The following is a 24,683-nucleotide window of genomic DNA, read 5'->3' as shown; positions in this document are numbered from 1 at the left end:
ATAAGAAACTACTCTTTATTTCAGATGACCTCATAAAATTATTTTCATATCCCCCCCAATTCTTGCCCTTAATCTTCATCTGTCTTTCAGTTGAAAAATAAGGCATGGGAATGGTGAAGGAAAACCATAAAGGGTCAACTATGCAGCACTAACAAGGTGCTTCCCTCAAGTGTAGCTAATCATTTCCCCAAAATGGCATTTTGCAGAACATTCTTCCAAAAAGCATTGCTAGGTTTTCATGGGGTGGGGGTGTGGGGACTAAATGTCCATGCTCAAATGGTGTGGGAAATAGTAGGTGAAAGTTAATTTTCTTTACTGTAACAGGAATGTTCAGAGTCCTTAATATTCTAATGTGAGTTGATCTCCAAGAGGAGAAAAGGGGTATGGGATATTCCCCAAGCTTTTTGAGCAAGCCAACACATCAGAAACAGTTTGGAGTGTACTGGTAAATAGGAATTTTTGTGATGGAAGTTAGAAAGCATGATCTCTTCACATTTTTCCTCCCATTCTCTGCTAACGCCAGCAAGAGACTGTAGAATCTTGAACACTAATCATATTAAGAAAGGACAGGTTAATCAAGGATGGAATGGGAAGAACCAGCTGCCTCATTTTTCATTTCCATTGCTACATTTTTCTTCATCCCCCACCCCCCCCCCAAGCTGAGCAATATGTACACTTCCTCCCGTAAGCAATCCAGTTAGATGCTACTTTCCTCCTTTTGTGACAGAGCAACTAATTCATTTCTACCAGAGGATCCAAAAAGAGTGCTGCAAGGCACTGTGGGGCTGGGGGGATTTGTTTGACAATTGCTAAGACACCACTGGAGGCAGCATACGCAGAGGGGGAGAGCAGCCTCAAGAGACGATGCAGAAACATTCAAGTAATACTTTTCCAAGCACTAGTTGAATCTCCACCAGCAATACTGAGAAAGTATTTACATGAACACCTCAGGCCCAGGTACTGGCCTCTTCGCTTGAAATGAGCTAGATTTTCCTGAGAAAGAGATTCCTTAGAATCTCTCTTAGTTTGTTCAGTCTCTTCTGGGCCTGGGCACAGTTCCGACATGGACCTGCAGCAGACTGTCTCCTAGGACAGCTTGACCACATCACAGGGTTGTAAAACAATCTGCATGGTTATTAACTAATTAAACTTGCATTCAACACCATGTGCTGATAGGATGAGGCAAAGAATAAGATTCAGATCTTAGATCTTTCCGAGCAGGGCGTGTTAGAGGATGACTAGAGAGAAGGATTAGTTACAGGCCGGGTCTGAGCTCAGGTTTGGGCACAAAAGGAACTGTCTCCCACTGATTTGGAAGCATAGGGGCAACCTGAGCTCTGGTGCAAACTGCAAGGGTTTCACTCCAGGAAGGGTATGATGTGGGCATAAAACCATTCCTCAGACAGTTGAAGATGGTCCCCTTCTACAGCCAGGAACACTAGCTGTCCCGCCTTGTCCATTTCCTTTAGCCCCAGGCGGTCCTGCAGGGAGAGAGGCCATAATTAATCAAGGCTTAATGAAAAGTGTTATTAGAGTAAAATAGTAAAGAAATAGAATGTGAATGACATATTCTCAAAATGCAATCTTCCCTGAGTATTAAAATGTAGGTGTATTGTCAAAAATGCCAAAAAGGAAGCTTCCTTTTTTCCCGTAAGCTTTAAAAATGTATATGCAACTGAGATTATTCTACACAGTTTTATATTCTGCTTTCTGATCTTTCCCAAAGCTTCTGGAGGACCTACGGGTGGGCAAGCCTCAGACAAAACTCCCTCAAAATGTCACTGAAGTGGACTGAGCCAAAGACAGGAGAACATTAACTAGATAACTTAAAGCATAGCCAAGCCTTAGATAAGAAACCTCACACACTCAGATCCTGCAGTTGAAAACATTACTCCTAGCCGGGGCGCTGCAGAACGGGTGTGGTTGGGAAAGTAAGCAGTTACAACAGTGCCTGAAGCTTGCTTCTGCTGAGGCTACCGTCAGTTCAAGTTTCAGGATAAGGAGGTTCTTAGTTGTCATTTCCAAAACTCACTTAAAACACCGTACATTCCCTTTCCTTTTACCTCACCCCCCTGCGGCACCAATGCAGGAGAAAAGCCACAGAGGAGACGACTGACCTCTGACATTACTTGGAGGGACTCTAGTGGAAGGCGAATGGTTCAGATGTAGCACCTGTGTGCTCTGGGGAGAGTCTGTCTCCAATATAAAATCCTCATGGTGTGGAAGGCCCCAGAACCGGTGACGGCGAAATGCTGCAACCTCTGCTTGAGAAACAGGATCTACTGCTAAACCAAACTCCTAACTATTCCTGTGCTGCAGGAGGCGCTCCCCTTGCCAGTGCCTAATTTAAAAACAAGAGTTCCACATCTGTTAATGTTTTAAACTAACTCCCCTCTCTTCTGTTTTCATCACGTCCTGGGTGCTTGGATTTATAACAGACTGCAGCACAGCAAAGGAAGGCAGTTCTAAACCTTTATCAGAAGGCAGGAGTTAGAGAGGATGTGTCCCTTGAACGTGCTTGAAAACCATGAGGTATAGGTCCTTCGACCTTCAGGATGTAGATTCTGGAAACCAGGGCCTGGTGTGATAGCGCAACAATCCAGCCTAACAAGCCTTGCCCACATCAGACATGAGTCAAACGCCTCACGAGCACCTGCTGCTCTGGGGTAAACAGGACGGTCTACCACCAAAGAACCTAGTAGCTTCAGGAACCCGGGGCAGAAAGGGATGGTGCCTCTCCTCCCCAGTTACCTGGGTGTACAGCGTGGTCTCCTGTAAGGGAATGGTTTCCTTGGCTTGGCCACTTCTGTAAAATCCAAACCACTGCGGGAGAGGAGGAGGAAATAGGGTCAGCTCACACACGGCACACTAGCAAACATTTAAGACTGGCTGGTAGCTGAGACTGCCAACAAACTGAACGTCATAAAGCGGGAGCAAGGAGGAAAAACAGGATGTCTTGAGTCACTTCTTTTTAAGGGTGGGTCCTGAGGATGAGTTAATCTTTCCAAAGAGCTTTCCAACTCCCCAGAATTTCTGCTTCCTACAATTATTGAGCACCTACCCCTTGAAAATCCTTGTGCCGAACTCTGGACATTCAAAGAGGAATACATACAGTCCTTGTTTTCAAGAAGCTCTAGTCTCATGAGGCATAGAAACAACTAATTGTTTAGCACAGGGGTCAGCAAACTTCTGTAAAGGCCAGATACAAAATATTTTAGGCTTTAAGGGCCACACGGATGCAACTCTCAATGCTGCCATTGTAAGGCAAAAGCAGCCACAGAATATATTTAAAAAATGAATATGGATGTATTGCAATGAAACTTTACTGATGGACACTGAAACTTGAATTTCATATAATTTTCACATTATCAAATATTGTTTTGATTTTTTTCAACCATTTAAAAATGTAAAAACCATCTTTAGCTCATGGGCCATACCAAAGCAGGTCGCGGGCTGGATTTGGCCTGCAGGCTGTAGTTTGCTATCCCTGGTCTGACATAATGTGACGAGTGCTCTAATGGAGGTTGATGGTTCTACAAAAGAGGAAGTAAACTCTGCTTGGAATTGGGATGGCGTCCTGGATGGAGGAAGTGGAGCTTGTCAGGTAGAGAAGCTCAGGGAAGAGCATTCTAGAGACTGAAAAGCATGAACAAAGGCATGCAAGAGAAAAAGCACATGCCAAGTTGGGGGCATTTCAAGTAGTACAATATGGCCTGATCGGCGAGTGTATGAAGTGGGTAGTGAAGGGAGATTAGGTTGGAAAGACAGGTTGAAGCCAGGTCAAGGCAGACCTTGAATGCCAACGTGAGGGATTTAGAGACTGGGCTGGTGAACATTTTTTGAGTCATAGATCTCTGAAAATCTGATAAAAATTATAGACCCTTCCTCAGAGAATGCAGCTACATAATTTTGCATACAATTTCAGGTGGGGAGGGGGTTACAACCCTCAGCGTCCCATTTACAGACCTTGGGTGAAGAACCCCTGCTCCACACAAAGGCTGGTGGAAGGACTGAAGGGTTTTCCCCAGCAGGCAGCTGTATTCTAACGCCACTCCCTCCTATGGTCTCCTGGTACGTGTGGCCTGCCTAAGCAGTGTCTCACCTCAGAATCCACGGGGTCCACAATGGAATCATTGAGGAATTTCACCATCACAAACTTCTTCAGTGCCATCAGGTTTTTCTTATAGGACTCGTTGACACCCTGGAGGAAAGGCCAGCAGTACCTCAGGGACATCACCACCGGGTTCCAGCAGGGGCATTAAAGCCTTTCAGTGCGCTCGTCTCCCTGACCCTGGGCCACCCATTTCTTCCCCATGGTGGGGGCTGCTTTGCCAGCTTCCTTCCCAGAATATACCTTGTACCGCCCTTTCTGACCATCCTATCTGATTGACATGCCCCACCAACCGTGGCATACAGGTGCCACCATGAATCGGTCACCATACTCCATAGGCATCCATCACATAGGTTAAAGGCTTCTAGCCAGAGAAAGCCAAGGCAAAACAAGAAACTGCAAATTCTGGCTGGTTCTGCTATACTATTCTGTTTTTTCCCTCCATTTTTTTTTTTAAACCTCCAGATAAGCCAAACATAAATTGAGCCATCTAGTTTATCAGAATCTCCCAAACCACGCTCGTGTTCGGGACACACTCAGTCCCCTCTGAAGTCTCTCTGCTAAGTAAATTTCTTTTCTGAGAAAATCTGACCCAAAGGGGACCCACCAGGAAGGCTTCCCTCAGTAAGACAGCAGCTGGGAAGCTCCACTAAGCCAGCCAGCGACCTACTGAGCTCACCCTGCTTCCTCCAGACCAGGGAAGGGAAAGGGCCTAAGGGAAAGAAGCCAAATGAATTTCAGCCTCCTTAACAGGAAGTGAATCTCCTAAGCGCTGGCTCCCAGAAAACAGAACTGTTTCCCGGGTTCTGCCCAGGATATCCTGGGTAAACAGTCACTGCCGATCTGTTTATAATGCCCCGAATGGAAAGATGAATGCACAACTATGGTGGCCAGGGTTGCTTACTCTCTCCTGATTAATATCTGCCAAGAAGACGCTGTGGTTGCGGTAGACGTCCTCCTTTATGGGGTCATGCCAGTATTCTGCTTGCACCAGGCTGCAGGACGAAAAGGGAAGGAAGGTGACCACGCTGCATGTCAGTCAGCACGCTGGGGCCATGCCCCTGTGCATCGGCCATCAAGAGACTTCAAAAGAACAAAAGACCAGAGCCCTCAAGCCCAGGCCTTGCCCTCTAACAGGGAAGACAAGACTTCCACCTGCAAAACAGTTCACAACAAGACACCTGAGGCAAGGGTGTGCTACTTAGCACGGTACAGAAAGTCTCAAAGATGCAGGAAAAGGACTCACCAATATTGGTTCCAATATCAAGAACCAACGTGGCACTGAGCTTTATCACACTTATGGTGGGACACGCTGTCCCCTCCCACAATCCCACCTCCTTCACCCTCCTCGTTTCCTAATCATCCTGCAAGACCCAGCTCAAATACCACCACCTCTGCCTCCTCGTCATGCAACCATCTCTCTCTTCATGCGTTTTGGCATCCTCAGACTGAGATGGTCTAAGCTTTCAACCACAAAGCATGTATCATACGACTGAGTGATGATGGTAGTTTCCAGGATTCGGGTATGTTATGCAATTCTTAAGGACAAAAGGCAGGTATTTGGTGGTTATAATACTATCATTGCAGACACTATTATTTTGGACGTCTGTTCACACACTTTTTTACTTTTTCTCCAGTCTCTCTCCACTTCCCGTTCCCTCCCCTCCCAGCCTTCCCCCATCAAAACCAACAACGTTACCACAAGGCCCCCCAGCGGCTAGTTTCCACTTAGTTCCTGCATCTACACAGCAGCATTCCCACCAAAAAGATGCTGAGCATGGACCTAGTGGGAGGAGTCCTCTGGGGAAAGGGAGGCATCAGAGCATGGCTGGGGCTCTCTACCCCAGGGAGGCAGGGAAAGAAATCAAAGTTTCTACAACACGAGCTCCCCAGCCAGAGCGGAAGAGCCGGCCAGAGGCGGAGGTCCTGCCAGCTCTCCTCAGCAGAGCAGGACTGCACGAAAGCCCAGTGGACCCAGCCACGCCAGAGACGACGGCAGCTCCCGACCCCAGGAGCGGACAGGACTGAGGTGACGGGACTGTCAGCAGCCAGAGTGACACCCTAGAATCCGTTTATAAATGTATCTGAAAGCTTTTAAATGTGTCGTTGCACTGATTTTTAAAACTGTGATGAACTGTGAACATTTATAAAATACTGATATTAGTGCTGGTCTTCTCGTGTTGTCTTAGCATTGCTCTCGCTCACTGAGTGCTGGCTCCATCTCCCCTACAGACGACAAGCTCCTTCAGAAGTGACTGGCTCCTAGAGGATGCTCAGTAGTAAGGGTCTGCCAACTGAAATGGATGGATGTCGGGATATCAGAGAAGCAATGAGAGAAGTGGGCTGGGCACCGAAGGACGGGTAGGATTTAGAGCCATGAGGAGAAGGGAGGGCAGCACAGTTAAGGAACAAGGGGGACAAGCTTCAGGAGTGCGTGGTCAACAGTCAAATGCTCACAAATGATGAGCACTGAGCACACACACTTTTCACAGAGGTGGCCAATCAAAGTTTCTCTAAAAAATGTACGTGAATGACAGAAATTGAACAAAGAATCCTAAAATTCATATGGGGCAACAAAAGACCGCGAATTGCTAAAGCAATCCTGAGCAAGAAAAACAAAGTGGAATCACAATCCCCGATTTCGAAACATACTACAAAGCTACAGTGATCAAAACAGCATGGTACTGGTACAAAAACAGGTCCACAGATCAATGGAAGAGAATTGAAAGCCCAGAGATAAAACCACACATCTATGGACAGCTAATCTTCGACAAAGGAGCAGAGGGCCTACAATGGAGAAAAGAAAGTCTCTTCAACATATGGTGCTGGGAAAACTGGACAGCCACATGCAAAAGATTGAAAATTGACCATTCTTTTTCACCACACACCAAAATAAACTCAAAATGGATCAAAGACCTAAAGATTAGGCCTGAAACAATAAGTCTTCTGGAAGAGAATATAGGCAGTACACTCTTTGACATCAGTTTCAAAAGAATCTTTTCGGACACTATAACTCCTCAGTTGAGGGAAACAATAGAAAGAATAAACAAATGGGACTTCATCAGACTAAAGAGCTTCTTCAAGGCAAGGGAAAACAGGATTGAAACAAAAAAACAGCTCACTAATTGGGAAAAAATATTTACAAGCCACTTATCCGACAAAGGGTTAATCTCCATAATATACAAAGAACTCACACTGCTTAACAACAAAAAAACAAACCACCCCATCAAAAAATGGGCAGAGGACATGAACAGACATTTCTCAAAAGAAGATATGAATATGGCCAATAGACACATGAAAAGATGTTCATCATCGCTAATCATCAGGGAAATGCAAATCAAAACTACACTAAGATATCACCTTACACCCGTTAGATTGGCAAAAACATCCAAAACCAAGAGCGACAAATGCTGGAGAGGTTGTGGAGAAAAAGGAACCCTCATACACTGTTGGTGGGAATGCAAACTGGTACAGCTACTATGGAAAACAGTATGGAGATTTCTCAAAAAGTTAAAAATAGAAATACCCTATGACCCAGCCATCCCATTACTGGGTATGTATCCTAAGAACCTGAAATCAGAAATCCCAAGAGTCCCTTGCACCCCTATATTCATCGCAGCATTATTTACAATAGCCAAGACGTGGAACCAACCTACATGCCCAGAAACTGATGATTGGATAAAGAAGATGTGGTATATATACACAATGGAATACTACTCAGCCATAAAAAAAGACAAAATTGGCCCATTCACAGCAACGTGGATGGACCTCGAGGGTATTATGTTAAGCGAAATAAGCCAGTCAGAGAAAGACGAACTCTATATGACTCCACTCATAGGTGGAAGTTAGTATATTGATAAGAAGAGCTGATCGGTGGTTAGCAGGGAAAAGGGGGGGTGGGGGAGGGCACAAAGGGGGAAGTGGTGTACCCACAACATGACTAACAAAAATGTACAACTGAAATCTCACAAGGTTGTAATCTATCATAACATTAATAAAAAAAAAAAAATGTACGTGAATGAATACAAAGGTCTTTGGATCTTGCCAGGCCAGGTTCCGGCGACCCAGAATTGCAGTGGGGAGGCCTAACAACTGACAATGAAAGAAAGAAGGAAGCCAACAGTCTCAGGTCGCCTTTTTGTGTGAAAAGGAAACCGAGCTAAGAGGGGGCAACAGGAAGAGATGAAGGACATTTTGTTTCGTAAGAAGCCTGGTGCACAAGGGACAGCCAAGGGGAGGGCCCTGAGGATGGGCAGGAGCGGGAAGTGCTGCAGAAGCGGGGATGTTGGCGAGGGGACGGTTCTTCAGGAGGTGGACAGAGAAGAACACGGGTGGTACTATTACCTCCTGTTCACCACTGAAGGGCCAAATTCAGAGAGGTTAAGAAACTCTCCCCAAACTACACAGTCAGTTGTAGAAAAGGTAAGATATGAGCCTAAATCCATCTGAGTCCGCGCTCTCTCCATGCAGCACACTGAAGAGGCGGGAAAGGACAGCTCCCTGGGCAGAACTAGCCAACCCCAGGCCACCCTGGGGAGAGGACCTTTTACCCCCTGAGGCCGGCTCTAGCCACTGTGGCATAGAGACAATTAAAGTAACACTCGTACAGCACTTACCATATAGCAGGCCTATTCTAAGCACTTTACATACATCAACCTACTTAATCCTTACAAGAATTCCACAGGGTGGGTACTGTTACTATCCCTGTGTTTACAAATACACCCAGTGTGATGAAGGAGCTTGCCCAAGGTCACACTGCTAGCAAGTCATAGAGCCCGAACAGTCAGGCAGGCCGTCTAGCTCCGGAAGCCTTGCTCTAACCACTATACATACTCTCTGTTGACTATGGGATGTAGACAGTACCAGCGTTATGTCAGACAGAGCTGGGCTGGCATCACAGGTATTTTACCCCTGAGCCTGTTTCCTTACAAGGTTGCTGTGAAAATTAAATAAGATGCGTAAAGCTCTAGCACTGTGTCCACTCCTGGTGTAAATTCAAGTTAGTGATGTCAGACCTGTCGTCCTACTTTGTTCCTCCTCGCTCTCGCCCTGATCCAGCTACCGATATAGTTTTCAGGGGAAATGCTGTTCGAAGGCCTAGGCTGAGAGAACAAGAGCCTGAAGGGGAGGAAAGGGCAGCAGAGGATGTGCTGAGGCGACGCCAAAACTCTCTAAGGAATTCCAGCCTAGATCGTGGGGTGATTTTTGGTGGAATGTGACACACTAATTCTAAAATTCAGATGAAACAATAAAAGTCCAAGCACGGCCAAGACTTGAAGAAGAGCTAAGTAAAAGTTGCTATAGTAACTAAAACAGTGGGGTAATCGGGCAGAAACAGACAAATCAATGGAACAGAACGGCCCAGAAACAGACTCAAGCAGAGACAACTCCAGGTGGATGAAAAACATGAGAATGAAAAACAAAAGCTGAAAAACTGGAGGAAAATATGAGAAAGGAGAATAGCTTTATGCAACAATCATAAAGAATGGTAAATCTGACTGAATCCAAATTAAAAACTGCTATACCTGATAGTGGTTGGACAACACTGTGAGTGTAATTAATGCCACTGAAACTTACACTTAAAAATGGTTAAAGTGGCAAATCTTATGATATAGATATATAATTTATAATTTATATATAATATATATAATTTTTTTACCACAACTTTAAAAAAACTAGTAATGTAATATACCAAAAACCAATGAATTACACACTTTGAATGGGTGAACTGCATGGTATGTGAATTATATCTCAACAAAGCTGTTAAAAAAAACCCCACAAAAATCTGCTGTACCAAAAAAGACTCCATAAACAAAATTAAAAGATAAGCCACAGACTGGGAGAAGTGACGTGTAACACACCCAGCAGAGCAAGGCTTAACATTCAAAATATATATGCGGTGTATGTGCATAATACTTACAAATAAGAAAAAGACAAGCACCCAAAGAAAAAACAGGCAAAGGTGACAAACAGGCGCTTCACAGAAAGGAACCCCGAGTGGCCCAGAAACAGGAACAGATGCCCAACCCAACTAATAAGCAAGGACACGCGGTTAGAATGAGAAACTCTTCCATACACATCTGACTGGCGGAAATTTAATAGACACAGGATCAAAAGTTAGCAAGAATGAAGAGAACAGACGCTCTCACACGCTCATGGTGGGAATATAATATGGTACAACCACCTTGGCAATGCTGCACATTCTAATACTCACGATAATAACAGCAGCCGACAGCCACTGAGTGTCTTCAAGGCACTGTTCTAAGCACTCTACATCCATGAGCTCATTTAATCTTCTCTACAAACTCACTTAATCTTCTCTACAAACAGCTAGAGTCTACATGTAGATAAATTCTCATTCAAGGACATTCACTGCAAACTGTTTGTTATGATGAGAAAGTGAGGATGCTGAAATGTTTGCAACAGGGAATCAGTAAATCAATAAATAGGGAGCAGTCACATAAGATAAAACGCCACACAACTGTTACGATGGCGAACTAGATGTATATGTAACATGTTTAGATGTCATAAACATAATATTGAGTGAAAAAATAATTTGCAGAATGAAATGCACAGTAAAATATCCATTACATAAAATTTTAAATATGCAAAATGATACTATATATTGATTATGGATATGTACATATATAATACAAATTTTTTTTTTTAGGGTAGATTAGCCCTGAGCTAACTGCTGCCAATCCTTTTTGTTTGTTTTTTTTGTTGAGGAAGACTGGCCCTGAGCTACCATCCGTGCCCATCTTCCTCTACTTTATATGTGGGACGCCTGCCACAGCATGGCTTGCCAAGCGGTGCCATGTCTGCCCCTGGGATCTGAACCAGTGAACCCCAGGTCGCCGAAATGGAACTTGTGTACTTAACCGCTGTGCCACTGGGCCAGCCCCTACAATTTTTTTTTAATGGACAGAAAGAATATACCGATTTCTTTTCTTTTCTTTTGGTGAGGAAGACTGTCACTGAGCTAACATCTGTGCCAATCCTCCTCTATTTTATGTGGGATGCCGCCACAGCGTGGCTTGATGAGTGGTGCTAGGTCTGCGCCCAGGATCCAAACCCATGAACCCCGGGCGGCCAAAGCAGAGCATGTGAACTTAACCACCATGCCACTAGGCTGGCCCCACCCTGATTTCTTGACAGTGATTGTCATTGTGGAGGGAGGGCAGAGAATGGAACCTGGGAGAGAGATATAGAAGAATACAATTTTCTCTGAAATGTTCCAGTTCTAAAAACTTCTGAGGTAAATATGACAAAACATTAACCTTAGGTCCTGGGTTCAGAGTAGTTTGTTACATTCCTCTCTCTACTTTTCTGAATGGCTGAAGCGTCTGAGGCAGCTTGAGTGGACGCCTCAACATTTCCAGAAGAGGGAGTGGGGCAAGTTGAGGGCAAAGGCATTGGGGAGAGCTGGATGCCTGAGGAAAAACGCTCTGTGAGAGCCACTGGTGGGGGGGGGGGGAGGGCCACGCAGGGCCGCAAGCTGGGGACCCAGGGGAGGGCAAGCTGAGAGAGCAGAGCTGGCACAGGGGCAGACAGGCCACGGCCAGGGCAACACTGGGGTGTCCACCGTGGCAGAGTTGCGGGGAGCACTAGGGATAGCACGAAAATCAGAGGAAGGAGAAATCCAGGAGGGCTGCCAGCATCTCAAAGGGGAAGCAGAGGGGAGAGAGAACTGTGATGCTCGCCATTCCTCGTCGCCCCTGCCGAGGCCGGCCAGGCGCTAGTGCTTGCAAAATGCTTCCTCACTGTTTACTCGGGGCATCAGGAATATTGAATGTGCTTGGCTACGGTTAAACTATCTGAACAATGCAGAAGACATCTCTTGGGGTCTCTGCCTAAATCAAAACAATTCTCCCCTGTCTGGGAACCGCACTCCTCCTTCCCCAACCTAACCCGTTACAGGAGCCAGCGGCTGTGACGGGTACCACATGGTCCCACTTCTCCGGCCACAGCTGATGAGAGCAAGGTGGGAACCTGCCCTGAGCAGGGGCATGGTCCCTTCCCGAAGAATGTGAATTGGGACAGAGAGATTCTAGCCTCAGACTGAGATCATCTCCTAAATAGAGAAGATTAAAAATTTGGAAGCGGTGCAAGGCCACGTTCCACCAGGCAGGTGGCAGGAGAGGCTGACGTGCATGGAGAGAAAGGAGCAGCAGTGACACAGAGCGAGAAGCAACGACAATAGCTGGAGAGACGGTCTTGGGTCTTGATGGCTCCCATTTCTTGATTCCAGTCCCTCTGAGGCCTTGGGTACCAAAATACTATGAATTTCTTTTAAACTTTACATTGGTTTTATTTAGTTTCTTTCTTGCAACCAGAATCCTCCCTAATACAAAGGGCAACCCAGAAGAATCCTGCAAAGAGAAAACTATTTCCTTTGTTACTTTAAGCTCTCACCATCCCCCTTCCCATCACACTACTTGGACTACTGGCCTCGTTAAATCTCATATTGGCCATCTGTTAAAATGAGATTTACGCATACAAAGAAACTTTAAAAAGTAAAAGCAAACAACTCTACAAAATTAGAAACGTATCTTAAAAGTTAATCTGTAAATGAGCTGTTGAGAACTCAGAACGCATTTCCCAGAGAAACTGTGTTATAACCAGGGAGCTGTATCCTGGTTCTCAAGTCTAGTTCGGCCACAATGTTATGAAATGGATCTCAAGGCATTCCACCTCTCTCCACCTTGCTGTGGCCACCCTGGCGTCCAAGCCACTATCGCCTCTTACCTGGACCACCTCGACAGCCCCCAAGTGCTCTTCCTGCTTTCCTCCACCCCCTTTAAAATCCACTCTCCACAAAGCAGTAAAGATTTTCCAAAAACGTAAATCAGACCCTATTATTTCCTTGCTTAAAACCTTCCAGTACCACCCCACGATGTTTGGAAGAAAATCCACACTCCTCATGTGGCCTTCAAGTCTTTGCATGAGGTAGCCCCAGCTTCTCTGTCCAACTCTCCCATCGGTCACTGAACTCCAGTCACCCTGACCTTGAACAAGCCAAACTTGTCCCAGGTTTGGGGCCTTTGTGCCTGCTGTTCCCTCTGCCTGATCCCTTTTCCCTTAGCTCCTTCCTTCTCATCCTTCAGACCCCAGCTTACATATCTCTTTTTCAAAGACCATTCTGTTCAAAGCAGATACCCCTCCATCACTTACTCTCCATCACTGCATCCTGTTTACTTCCACCAAGGCCTGAGCACCATTAGAGGTTATCTAGTGCTTCTGTTCACTTGGAGACCCCCTTTCCCCACCAGCATGTGACTTGATGAAAACAGAGGCCCTAATTGTCTTGTTCTCCATTGCAATACTTATCTATAAAGGAAACAGAAAGCTCAAGTTGAATAAGTATTTTAAACCCAGCACCACCAGTAGTAACAGCCGAACGTGCGTACTTAACGTGAACTGCACACTGCACTGAATGCTTTACGTCAATTTGTCGAATCCTAACCACCCTGCAGGAAAGCACCCCTATCAACCCCATGCTGGAGGTGAGAAGGAGGCTCAGACACCCACAGCCACGCAGGTAGCCGCGTAGAACCAAGCCTCTCCAACAATGCCCTAGAAAGAGAGTACAGAAGGTCACTTTTTTCCTTTTTGCATGTCTGAAGATGTCTTTAGTTTCCCTTTACATTTGATTGCTATTTTGAGGTTCCGTATAGAATTCTAGGCTGGAAGTCACTTTCCTTCAGAACACAAAGGTAGCGCCCCATGGCCTGCTAGCTGGTGTGCTGCTGTCAGGGAGCCTGCTGCCCCCAGGACTCACTCTAAGGCCTCAATGGAATCTACTCTTTATCCCTGGTGTTCTGAAACTTCACAGGAATGGACCTTGCTGGGGTCTTTTTTCATTCCTTGCCCTGACTACGTGGTGAGCCCCTCCAACCCGGAAACTCATGTCCTGTAGTTCTGAGTTTTCTTGTACTACTTCCTTGGTAATTCCAATCCACCCTTCCTTTGTTCTCTTCTGGAAACTCCTATTAGTCAGACACTGGACTCCCTAAATGGCTTCTCTAATTTTATCTGTTCTCCCCTTTTTCTACCTCTTTGAGTTTTTGTTCTAATTCCCAGGAGATTCCTCAACTTTGTATTCCATGTCCCTAATACATTTTTCATTTTGGTTATCTTATTTTTTAATTTCCACGAGCTCTCTCTCTCACTCTCTTGCTATTTTTTAAAAAATTATTCTATTAAATCTTTCTTCTTCCTTTGAGGAAGACTAGCCCTGAGCCAACATCTGCTGCCAATCCTCCTCTTTTTCTTGAGGAAGACTGGCCCTGAGCTAACATCCGTGCCCATCTCCCTCTACTTTATATGTGGGATGCCTACCACAGCATGGCATGCCAAGTGGTGCCATGTCCGCACCCGGGATCCAAACCAGCGAAACCCGGGCCGCCAATGTGAACTTAACCACTACACCACTGGACGGCCCCTCTTAAATCTTTTGTATGGCTTACACATTCTCTTTTCTTCTTTGTTCCCCAAAGCCCCAGTGCATGGTTGTATATCCTAGTTGTAAGTCCTTCTAGTTCTTCTATGTGAGCTGCCGCCACAGCATGGCTACTGACGGATAAGTGGTGAAGTTCTCCACCTGGGAACTGAACCTGGGCTGCCAAAGCAGAGCGCACCAAACTTCAACCACTAGGCCACCAGGGTTGGCTCTCTTTTACTCTTTGATTGTCGGTTTTATTTGCATTCTTTTCCAGTGTTACGGATGTAATCTCTAATCTCTGAAGATAATTATAGGCTTTTTTAAAGGTTTTCTTCAGCTCCTTGAATTGCCATCTGTTTCTTCCAAGCTCCTTTTTACTTTTTGTTTGTTTTGGTTAGTCTTTCATGTCGGAAGCTTTCCTCAGATGTCTGACAGCAGGGCCCTGGCTCACTGCTCATGCTGACAGGAGGTGCTACAAAGCTGGCTGGACGCTCTTCACGCAAGAGCAGAGCTTATCTGCTGGTGGCTTCACTACATCATAGTCAAGAGGAATCCTGACCTGTTGGAGGATTCCAAAACATCAACCTGTAGGTCTTTTCTCTGGGGCTGGTCAGTTCTTCCGGAGAGGGGTCTGCCAAACTTCTGCCCAGAGGGTAATAAGCCTGGCTGCTATCATTCCGGGAGCCAAGTGGGAGGGATGGGTTTTCAATATGACATCTTACCACCATCCCATGCTTGTTATCTCCAAGTCTGGTACTTCTCTAGTTAAACTGCTCTAGAGAATAAATTTTGCTTCTCTTCTGAGGGTGGAGGTGGAGCAGTCACTTCAATGTGCACTTAAGGAATTGGGGGGTGTAGGGGTCCTGATCATCCTCATATAGATTTTCAACAAAAAGTCCTGTTTTTAATCCCATGCACTTACCCTTGCCTTCCTTTATGTAAGATATTTGCATAAAGTATCATGTGTCTAATTCCTGAGCCTTCTGGAGCTATAAGAAGTGACTCTGCTCCCTTCTTCTCAGTGCATCCCTCTATAGACGTAAAGCTTTCAGCTTTTTCTGCTCTGCTAACACAGTTATCACTCATTGACCTGTTCTCTGTTTTTCAAAAACATGCTGACACCTTTTATTATCTTTTATCTCTCTCCTGTTATCTTTGCTCTTGTGGGTTTATCCCTTTTTATTCTTTTGTTACCAGTTTATTAAAGCTTAAGGAGGGGGCCAGCCCAGTGGCGCAGTGGTTAAGTTCGCATGCTCTGCTTCAGCAGCCCAGGGTTTTGCTGGTTCGAATCCTGGGGGAGGAACATGGCACTGTTCATCAAGCCATGCTGAGGTGGCATCCCACATGCCACAACTAGAAGGACCCACAACTAAAAATACACAACTATGTACCGGGGGCTTTGGGGAGAAAAAGGAAAAATCAAAAATCAAAAAATCAAAAAATTCTTAAGGAGGAAGTGAGGATAAACACATAGGTTTTATTAACCTATAACCAAGGGTTGTTTGGTTCACAAATGAAAGAAGTACGAGAAAGAAAAGGATGAATTTTTCTGAGGCATCTAGGTAAGAGTTGGAAGAATAAAGAATAAAGAACAATGAAGTTTAAAGAGGCCATATACATACCCACGAGAATAGAGAATATGTAGGACATAAATAACCAAGCTGTGACTAGTAAAACCAGGTAAAGGGGTAAAGCTTAGTAAGGGCTTGAGTTGCCTGAGGGGAAGGAGGTGGAGATATAAAGTATCTTAGTTTCCTTCACTCATCAGGTGGCGACTACTTACCCAAGGCAGCTTTGTGGCCATGCTTGTACCCCAGGGCTAGGAAAGGAAAAGAGCTAGCTGCAGAATGTTTCTACACGGAAGTCACTCACAAGGCCACAGCTGGGAAAACGGCTTCAAGGAAGTGCTGTATTGAAGAGTTGTTAATAGACAAGGACAATATGCTTGGAAAAGCAGTGGATAGATAGCACGACCACAGGACAGATAGCATGACCAGATTAGTTAACCCCAAATCTCAGTTATCACCTAGAATACTCCAGACCTACTGAATCCGAATTTCTAGGCATGGAGCCCTGGAATCCATTTGTAATGAATCTCCCAAGGGTTCTGATGTATGTGTCAGTTTGAAAACAACTAAACAAGAACACACTCCCAAAGTGATTCAGTATAAATACCCAAACACATCTGAGTAGTTGGGGAACTAATGTAGGAGGCTAAGCCCTCGCTGCTGACAACATAAAGAATCTGTCCTCCAAATATTAATAGCAATTCCTTGGGCTTAGTACTTTCTAAAGGCCTTTTTGTTTGTTTTAAGATTGGCACCTGAGCTAACAACTGTTGCCAATCTTCTTTTTTTCTGTCTTTTTTTAATTGCTTTTTCTCCCGAAATCCCCCCAGTACATAGCTGTATATTTTAGTTGTGGGTCTTTCTAGTTGTGGCATGTGGACGCCGCCTCAATGTGGCCTAATGAGTGGTGCCACGTCCACACTCGGCCATGGGGCAGCCCCCTGTTTGTTTTTTAAAGACAGAGATTTATTCTGTTGTAATTACACTCTTTCTATATAGAAAAATGACCTTCCTTTTTAAAATTAGTATTAGAGCAGTTTTAGGTTTACAATAAAATTGAGCAGATCGTACAGACATACTTACAAAAAGCACCCCATCTGAATCTCACTAGTGACTACTCCTGGGATCACCATTGGCCAAAAGCCAGCATGATGTTTTCATGCGTGACAGCCTGTATCCTCGTCAGCTAGCCATACCTACCGCTCTTGAATAGCTTTGGCATAAGCCCCAGCATTCAGTGTTTTTCTGATCAAGTCACAGATGTGAGAGCTCTCTCCTGGGCAACGAGGGAGTCCAAAAATACCTACAGTAGAAGACAAAAATCATGTTTTAAATACCCTCTATGTGCAAGGTACTGTGAGAAATAAGAAGAAACAAGAGCCAGGCCCTCATCTCATTCATTTATTCCTCAAGAAAACAAGGTATTAAGAATTAATACTATATGGGGCTGGCCGAGTGGTTAAGTTCACGCGCTCTGCTGCAGGCGGCCCAGTGTTTCGTTGGTTTGAATCCTGGGTGCGGACATGGCACTGCTCATCAAACCACGCTGAGGCAGTGTCCCACCTGCCACAACTAGACAGACCCACAATGAAGAATATACAACTATGTACTGGGGGCTTTGGGGAGAAAAAGGAAAAAAAATAAAAAAATCTTTAAAAAAAAAAAAAGAATTAATACTATAACCAGCCTCCTCCTGGTGCTCCCATACTCTTTCCTGCCTCAGGACCTTTGCATCTGCTCCTCCCCAGATGATGTACTTCTTCTCTTACTGCTTCAGTGGCTGGCCTCATTCTGATCTCTCAGGTCTTAACTTAGAGAAGTCCTATCTGACTACCCTAACTCAGTCGTGTCCAAACCCATTACTTTCCCTTGCCCCAGTTATACGTTCCCCTCACCCAGTTATACTTTCATCCTCATCAATAACATTTTTAGGAGGTACCAGGCATACTTCTAAGCACATAGCGGCAATAATTAATTTAATCCTCACGAGCACCCTGTGGAGTAGAAATCATTATTTGCTCCACATTATGGATAGGAAACTTGAAAACAGAGAGGTTAAGCACCCCGTCCAAGGTTAGACAGTAAGTGACAGGGCCAGGATTTGAACACAGGCAGACTGGTTCCAGAGCCCGCATCTTTTACCAATATAACCACTGTTCTGTTCCTCAAACACCATCCTATTTTTTTTCTTTCTCATAGTTCCCACTATCTCTATTTATTTTGTTTGTTTACTTGTTTCGTGCCTATTCTCCTCCCCACACTAGAATGGAAGTTTTATGAAGGCAGGGAGCTCATCTGTCACGTTTCTAGGTTTTCAACAAATATTTATTGAAAAGAATTATACAGCTGTTTTTACCAACATGCATTTGAATAACACTTGTATGAAAAGTATTTTCCTACCTATTAGTTCACTTTACCCTCTGAAAACTTTCTACAAGATGGGCAGGACCATACTCTAGTTTCTCTCATCTGTGAAAGGGACCTAAATACCAAATACTTGCCCACAAGGGACAGTTACTTGGGCGAATCCAGGTTTCCTGACTATAAGGAGACCCCCTCTGCCCTCCACTCTACCTGCAGATAGCTATGTCACTCATTACAGAGAGAAAATTCTATTCCAAAGACACGTCCTTCCCCAAAAGTATACACTTCTGTCTAAATAGAAAACCTGTTGTTTTTCAAAGGATTTAATCGCAACAGTTCTATTTTACAAACAAAAAAGCTTAGACGCTAGTCTTTGCCTAAGCCTAAATTCAGCAGGACATCACCAATGTCAGAAAACAGAAAAGGCTGTTAGATTTCCCTAAATCCTCCACCACCACCTGCTACGTGGTGGCAACCATCTCACCCCCAGGAAATCTTGTCAATCAAAGGGGAGAAAAATAGATGGCAACCTAACAATTCACCTGTGTTCCAGGCCTCTGGAATCCTAAGTCTCTTCCTATTTCTACATCAAAGCCGGCTGGTTTGTTATAAACTGGAATAACAGGATTTTGCAAGGAAGGCTAGCTTCTTGTACAAATAGAGCCACTCGAATTGTAAAAAAACAAGGGGTCACATGGATTAGAACAAAGGAGGCAAAGAGGCCCAAGTTACCTTGATGCTGTCCCCCGAAAGTGATCAGACTGACCATGGGAGGTGATGGGCATCTCTGAGCCACTGCCCTCCTGGGGGGAAAAAAGGATTATGAGCTCCGACTGTCAGACTGAAATGCATCATCAACAATCAACTTCCCAAATTAAGCTACTTCATTCTCTGTGGTTCCCCAAAGCCACAGAGTTTCAGGATTTTCCTCTGATATGGCCAAACACTAATCTTTATTCTTCCATAGAAAATAAATAACATTCCATAAGGCTTCCTACATGGGGGCATTTCAGAATAGTTTTTCTTCCAAGAGAGGTGAAGATCCCAAAAGAACTAGAGGAGGGGATCTATCTGAATAAAAGAAAAAACATCAATTCTCTGGAAGTGGTATAACAGAACAAGAAGGGACTTACAGAAACTGGCCTCCCTGGGAGAATCCCATAGCATTGTAGCCTTGCTGCAATTTAGGATCCTTAGCGAGAATCTGACACACTGTTGTTACTTGGGAATTGACATTCAAGAAGAAGCTGTTCTCCACATCCTGAAAGAGGAGCCACACAGAAGTGAAAGGATGGGACTGGAAACCACCGGCATCTTCTCAAAGAGGGGAACCTACTTAGGTTGGTAACCTGACATAGGCCACTCAAGAGTTAAATCACTGCACGATTTGCTGCTAAAAACACAAGGGAAAGCATTTTACTAGTACCTTCTATGCAATCAGCCAGCAAACCTTTAACAGAACAGAGTTGTGAAGCGCCTTACCTCCATCACAGTCTTCCCAATCTCTAAAGACAAGACATAAATTCCAGGTATCTTCTTCTCGACCATCTTTTTAATAGCACCCATGCTTAAGGGATTACAACAGCTATCTCCTAGACAACAAAGACAATGATGGAAACTCATGAATCAAAACAATATTATTTATTTAAAAAAAACTTTTGTGCTTCTAAGGGCACTATCAAGAAGGAGAAAAGACAACACACAGCATGGGAGAAAATATTTGCAAAACATGTATCTGAAAAGGGTTTAATACCCAGAATATACAAAGAACTCTTACAACTCAACAAGACAATAACCTAATTAAAAAATGGGAGAAGGACACAAACAGACATATCTCCAAAGAAGAGACAGAGATGGCCAGCAAACACAGGAAAACATGTTCAACATCACTGGTCATTAAGGAAGCGCAAATCAAAACCACAAAGAGATCCCACTTCACACCTACTAGGATAGCTTTAATTTAAAAAAAGTAATTAAAAAATGGAAAATAAGCGTTGGCAAGGATATGGAGAAACAGGAACCTTTGTACACTGCTGGTGGGAAAGTAATATGGTGCAGCGACCGTGAAAACAGTTTAGTGGTTCCTCAAAAGTTAAAACATATGAGCACATGACCTAGCAATTTCACTTCCAGACATATACCTAGGAGAAGGGAAAGCACATGACCATGCAGAAACTTGTACACCAATGTCTACAGCAGCATTATTTGCAACAGCCAAAGGGTGAAAACGACCCAAATGTCCACCAATGGATGAATGGATAAACAAATGTGGTATATACACACAATGGAACATTACTCAGCCATAAAAATGAATGAAGTACTGACACATGCTACCATGTGGATGAACCTCAAACACATTATTATGAGTAAAATGAGCCAGACACAGAAGATAAACGTCTCGTGTAATTGCTTGATATGATCTATGCAGAATAGGCAAACCCATAGAGACAGAGAGCAGACGGGACATTTCCGGGGGGGGGGGGGGGGAGGAGGATGAGGAGTGGTTACTTAAGGGATACAGGTGTTTTCTGGGGTGATGAAAAAGTTTTGAAACTAGAGAGAAGGGGTGGTCGCACAACATGTGAATACACTAAATACCACTAAATTGTAAACTTTAATATGATTAATTGCACGTTACATGAATTTCACCTCAATTAAAAAAATAACATTTTTTGCTTAGCTCATGTCTACCAAGTAATAACAAACTTCCAAGCTTAGGCAATGTAATCAAGACACCAAATTTACAACTGAAAAATAAGCAGAGGTGCATATTCCCCTCCTTTGTCATCCTGAACATTTGGGGTTAAGAGACTCTGGTTTCTCTTCAGGGCCAGGACTGGGGTAAGACAAGGGAAGCACCTAGGAGGCAAAATTTAAGGAGGCACTCACTCTCAGGGTCGTGCAAGTGCTGACCCTGAAATTGTACAGACCAGACAGTGAGTGCCTCCTGAACTCCTGGACTCTGGCCTCCTTCCCTCCCCCTAGTCCTGGCCTGTTTTTTTTCCTGTTTCAACAAACCAGAACTAAGAACTGGAAGCAAAGTGACTGCCACTGAGTGGGAGAAGCAGACTGAGATCATTTTCCATTTTGAACACAATCTTCCCATTTTCAACCCGAGCGGAAGCTTAAGAACTAGTTTTTAAAGAAAGAAAAGCTAAGGTGTAGAGCATCTTCTATTTCTCTCACAACAACATTCATCGCACTGACCTGTATGCCTGCCTTTTGGACCAATTGTGCTCCGGGAGGGCACGGACACTCCTGTGTTCTCTTTTAACTCCACTGGAGTAGCCTCAGGGCCTGGCACAGAGCCTTGAGAGAACTGTCTACGTTTGCTGACTCCAGTTCTCTGAACATTTTTCTTTAACCCATTCCAATAAGGCTCTCACTCACCACTCCCCCCAAAACTGCCTTTGTCAAGGTCATTACTGATATTGCTAAACCCAATAACCACTTCTCAGCCCTTATCTTTCTTGACCTGTCAACAAAATTCGATACAGTTGATTGCCCTCTTCCTCTTGAAACATGGCTTCCAGGACACTGCACTCCCCCAGCTTTCCTCCCCTCTCTGGTTGTTGCATCACTGTCTCCTTTGCTACTTCCTCCTCATCTCCTCAACCTCCAAACGCTGGGAGGGCCTCCAGGCTCAATCTTTAGACTTCTTCCCTCCTCTGTGATCTCCTCCTCACTCCCCTGTGATCTCCGCCAGCCTCATGGCTTCAAATATGAGCCACACGCCAAAGGCTCCCAATTTAAATCTCCTGCCTGTATCTCTGCTCTAGACCCCACACTCAAATTGCCTCTACATCATCTCTGGATGTCTAACAAGTGTCGCAAATTTAGTAAGTCCAAAAGGAAACTCTTGATGTTCTCCTCCTCGGCACCCCCCTGCCCCCAAATTTGCTCACCCTACAGGCTTCCCCATTTTGGTAAAATTACAACTTCATCTTTCTAGCTGTCCAGACCAAAACCCATGGAATCATCCTTGACTCCTTTCTTTCTCTCTCATCCCACATCTAATCTGTTAGCAAAATCCTTGGTTCCACCTTCAAAACATATCCAAACTTTGACCACTTCTCAACACCTCCTCTATTACCACAGTATTTCAAGCCACCATCACCTCCTGTTTGAATTATTGCAACGGCTTCCTAACTGGTCTCCCTGCAAATGTCCATGACCCCCTACGACGTCTTCTCAATACATCAACTACAGTGGTCCTTTAAAAACGTGTCAGATCATGTCACTCATCTGCTCAAAACCCCAACGAGGGCTTCCCACCTCATTCTAGACGAAGTCCCTACAGTAGCCTTAGTAGGCCTAACAACAGCGGCATTCCACCCCTCCCAGACTCCTAATCTAAACCGTTGTTTTCTTCTTGCTCACTCAGTTCCGGCCACAATGACCTGAATGTTGTTCCTTGAACATACCAGACATACTTCTGCCTCAGGGCGTTTGCATTTGCTATTCCTTCTACCAGAAAGCCACCTGGCATCTGCCCTCACCCACTTGGCTCAGACGTCACTTTCTCAGTGAATCCTTTCCTGACCTTGCTCTATAAAACTGCAAGCTGCCTCTTCTGGTCTCTATCTCCCCCCTCCCCGCTTTATTTTTCTCCATCGCACTTATTACCGTTTGACATATTACATGTTTTACTTCTTTCTTTCTTTATTCAGTCTCTCCCACTGGAAAGTAAGTTCCCAAAGAGCAAAGAATTTAGTCCGTTTAGCTCACTGCTGTATCCTCAGCATCTAGCAGGTGCTCTAGAACTATGTGTTCAATGTATAAACGAACTATGGGTGCCTAACAAATACCTGTTCAAGGTGTGAAAGAATAAAAGGATGGATGCCCGGGTCAGGCAGCCACAGCCCAGCCCGCCTGACCAGGCGCCGGCTGCTGCACACTGACGCCACTGCCGTGAGGATCAGACAAAGGCAGCACGAAAACGCCCGACGCGGCGCACCGCCCGCCGCGCGCGTTCGCCCAAGGGCAGCCGCTTCTCCTTCTCCCGTCCCAGGGCAGAGCAGCCCCCAAATCCTAAAACGTCGGGCCAGCCGGGTGCTGTGTGACCACGGCCCTCGCCCTATGCAGACGCGAACCCGGGCTCGGAGCGGGAGAGGGTCGCCAAGCCCTTTTGCCCCTCTTCTCACTCACTCACCCATCCCATGCCAGATCACCAGCGGCAGCGGCGCCGGCGGGTCGAGGCGGCCCAGCGCGGTGGCAGCGCAGGACGCCTGCAGGAGAGCGACGGCCAGGAGCCGCAACCAGCTGGGCGACGCCATCTTGACTCCGTCACATGACCGCGCTGCCCGGCCCGGCGAGGAGAGGCGAGGCGCGGCCGGGGGCGGACGGCGCGCTGCCCGTCCCTCCCTCGGCCCCCCGGCGGGGTGGGCGTGGGCCCTGGCGCGGTGCCCCGGGAGACTGCCCGCCGCGACGGAGCCGAAGGAATGGCAACGTCTAGTCAGCGCTCACCGCACATCCGACTGTTAACTGATTCAACCCTCATAACTACGCTGTATATACACTTCTCCCCATTTTACAGGTCAGGACACTGAGGCAGTGAGAATTTGGGTAAGGTGCCAAGGTCACAGAGATTGCAGATTGGTGGGTCCACTGCTCTTGACCACAGCACTTTGGAAGAAAAATACTTTGTGAAAGGAAGGAAGGACTCGGCTCTCTATTAGAAGTGGAAGGAGGATGTGGTATTTGTTCTGGATCTTGAAGGAAGATGGGATTTCAACAGGGAAAGATGAAATCCGAGAGAAGGACTGGAAATAGCTAAAGTAGAGAAAAGAAAAAGTATGGTGTGTTTTCTAGAAATGGCAGGGCTTCCAGACTAACAAGAGATGCTGTTGGATGTATGCGATGGAGAAAGTCACTGCCGCTTCCCGGTGTCACCTCAGAGCTGGGTTATTGCAGGAGCCTGTCTACCATTGCCCTCGTTTCCATCCCCCTCTTTAATCCGTTTTATGTTCTGTTGCCGGATTCATTATCTCAATCCTCTTTCATCATCTCAGTTCCCTGTTCAATTTTATTTTTCAGAAAAATATCGAAATAGTTTAAATAGAGAATTGTTAGGTAAATTAGGGTGTATCCACTATACAATGAAATATTATGAGGCCAGTTTTATAAAGGATAAGGTAGATTTATATGTAGTGACAAGAAAAATGTCCTCAATAAGTGAAAAGCTGGTTACAGACAC

General features: G+C 45.2%; 1 protein-coding gene across 1 annotated transcript; it reads right to left on the bottom strand.

Annotated features, from left to right (window-relative positions):
• Nucleotide 1: 1 nt before the first annotated feature.
• PPT1 (palmitoyl-protein thioesterase 1) lies at nt 2–23,973 on the bottom strand. Its single transcript, XM_023632662.2, has 9 exons — nt 23,640–23,973; nt 19,970–20,079; nt 19,621–19,748; nt 19,220–19,290; nt 17,324–17,426; nt 5,016–5,106; nt 4,103–4,201; nt 2,752–2,823; nt 2–1,481 (listed from the first exon to the last, which is right to left on the bottom strand). Exons 1-9 carry the CDS (start codon nt 23,761–23,763, stop codon nt 1,359–1,361), a joined length of 921 nt encoding a protein of 306 aa, XP_023488430.1. The 5' UTR covers nt 23,764–23,973; the 3' UTR covers nt 2–1,358.
• Nucleotides 23,974–24,683: the final 710 nt, after the last annotated feature.

This window comes from Equus caballus, chromosome 2 (assembly GCF_041296265.1).
Source record: "Equus caballus isolate H_3958 breed thoroughbred chromosome 2, TB-T2T, whole genome shotgun sequence".
In the NCBI taxonomy this organism is placed as follows: domain Eukaryota; kingdom Metazoa; phylum Chordata; class Mammalia; order Perissodactyla; family Equidae; genus Equus; species Equus caballus.
The sequence above is the reverse complement of the archived record's forward strand: the minus strand, read 5'-3'. Positions and strand labels throughout refer to the sequence as shown.

What these genes read in the sequence shown, in the direction of transcription:
- PPT1 (XM_023632662.2), bottom strand. Translation starts at nt 23,763, where the DNA reads ATGGCGTCGCCCAGCTGGTTGCGGCTCCTGGCCGTCGCTCTCCTGCAG. An exon ending in GGTGATCTGGCATGGGATGG is followed by an intron (nt 20,080 to 23,639) that starts GTGAGTGAGTGA and finishes TTTGTTGTCTAG; the next exon opens with GAGATAGCTGTTGTAATCCC. An exon ending in GCCAAAGCTATTCAAGAGCG is followed by an intron (nt 5,107 to 17,323) that starts GTAGGTATGGCT and finishes TTCGTCCTGCAG; the next exon opens with CCTGGTGCAAGCAGAATACT.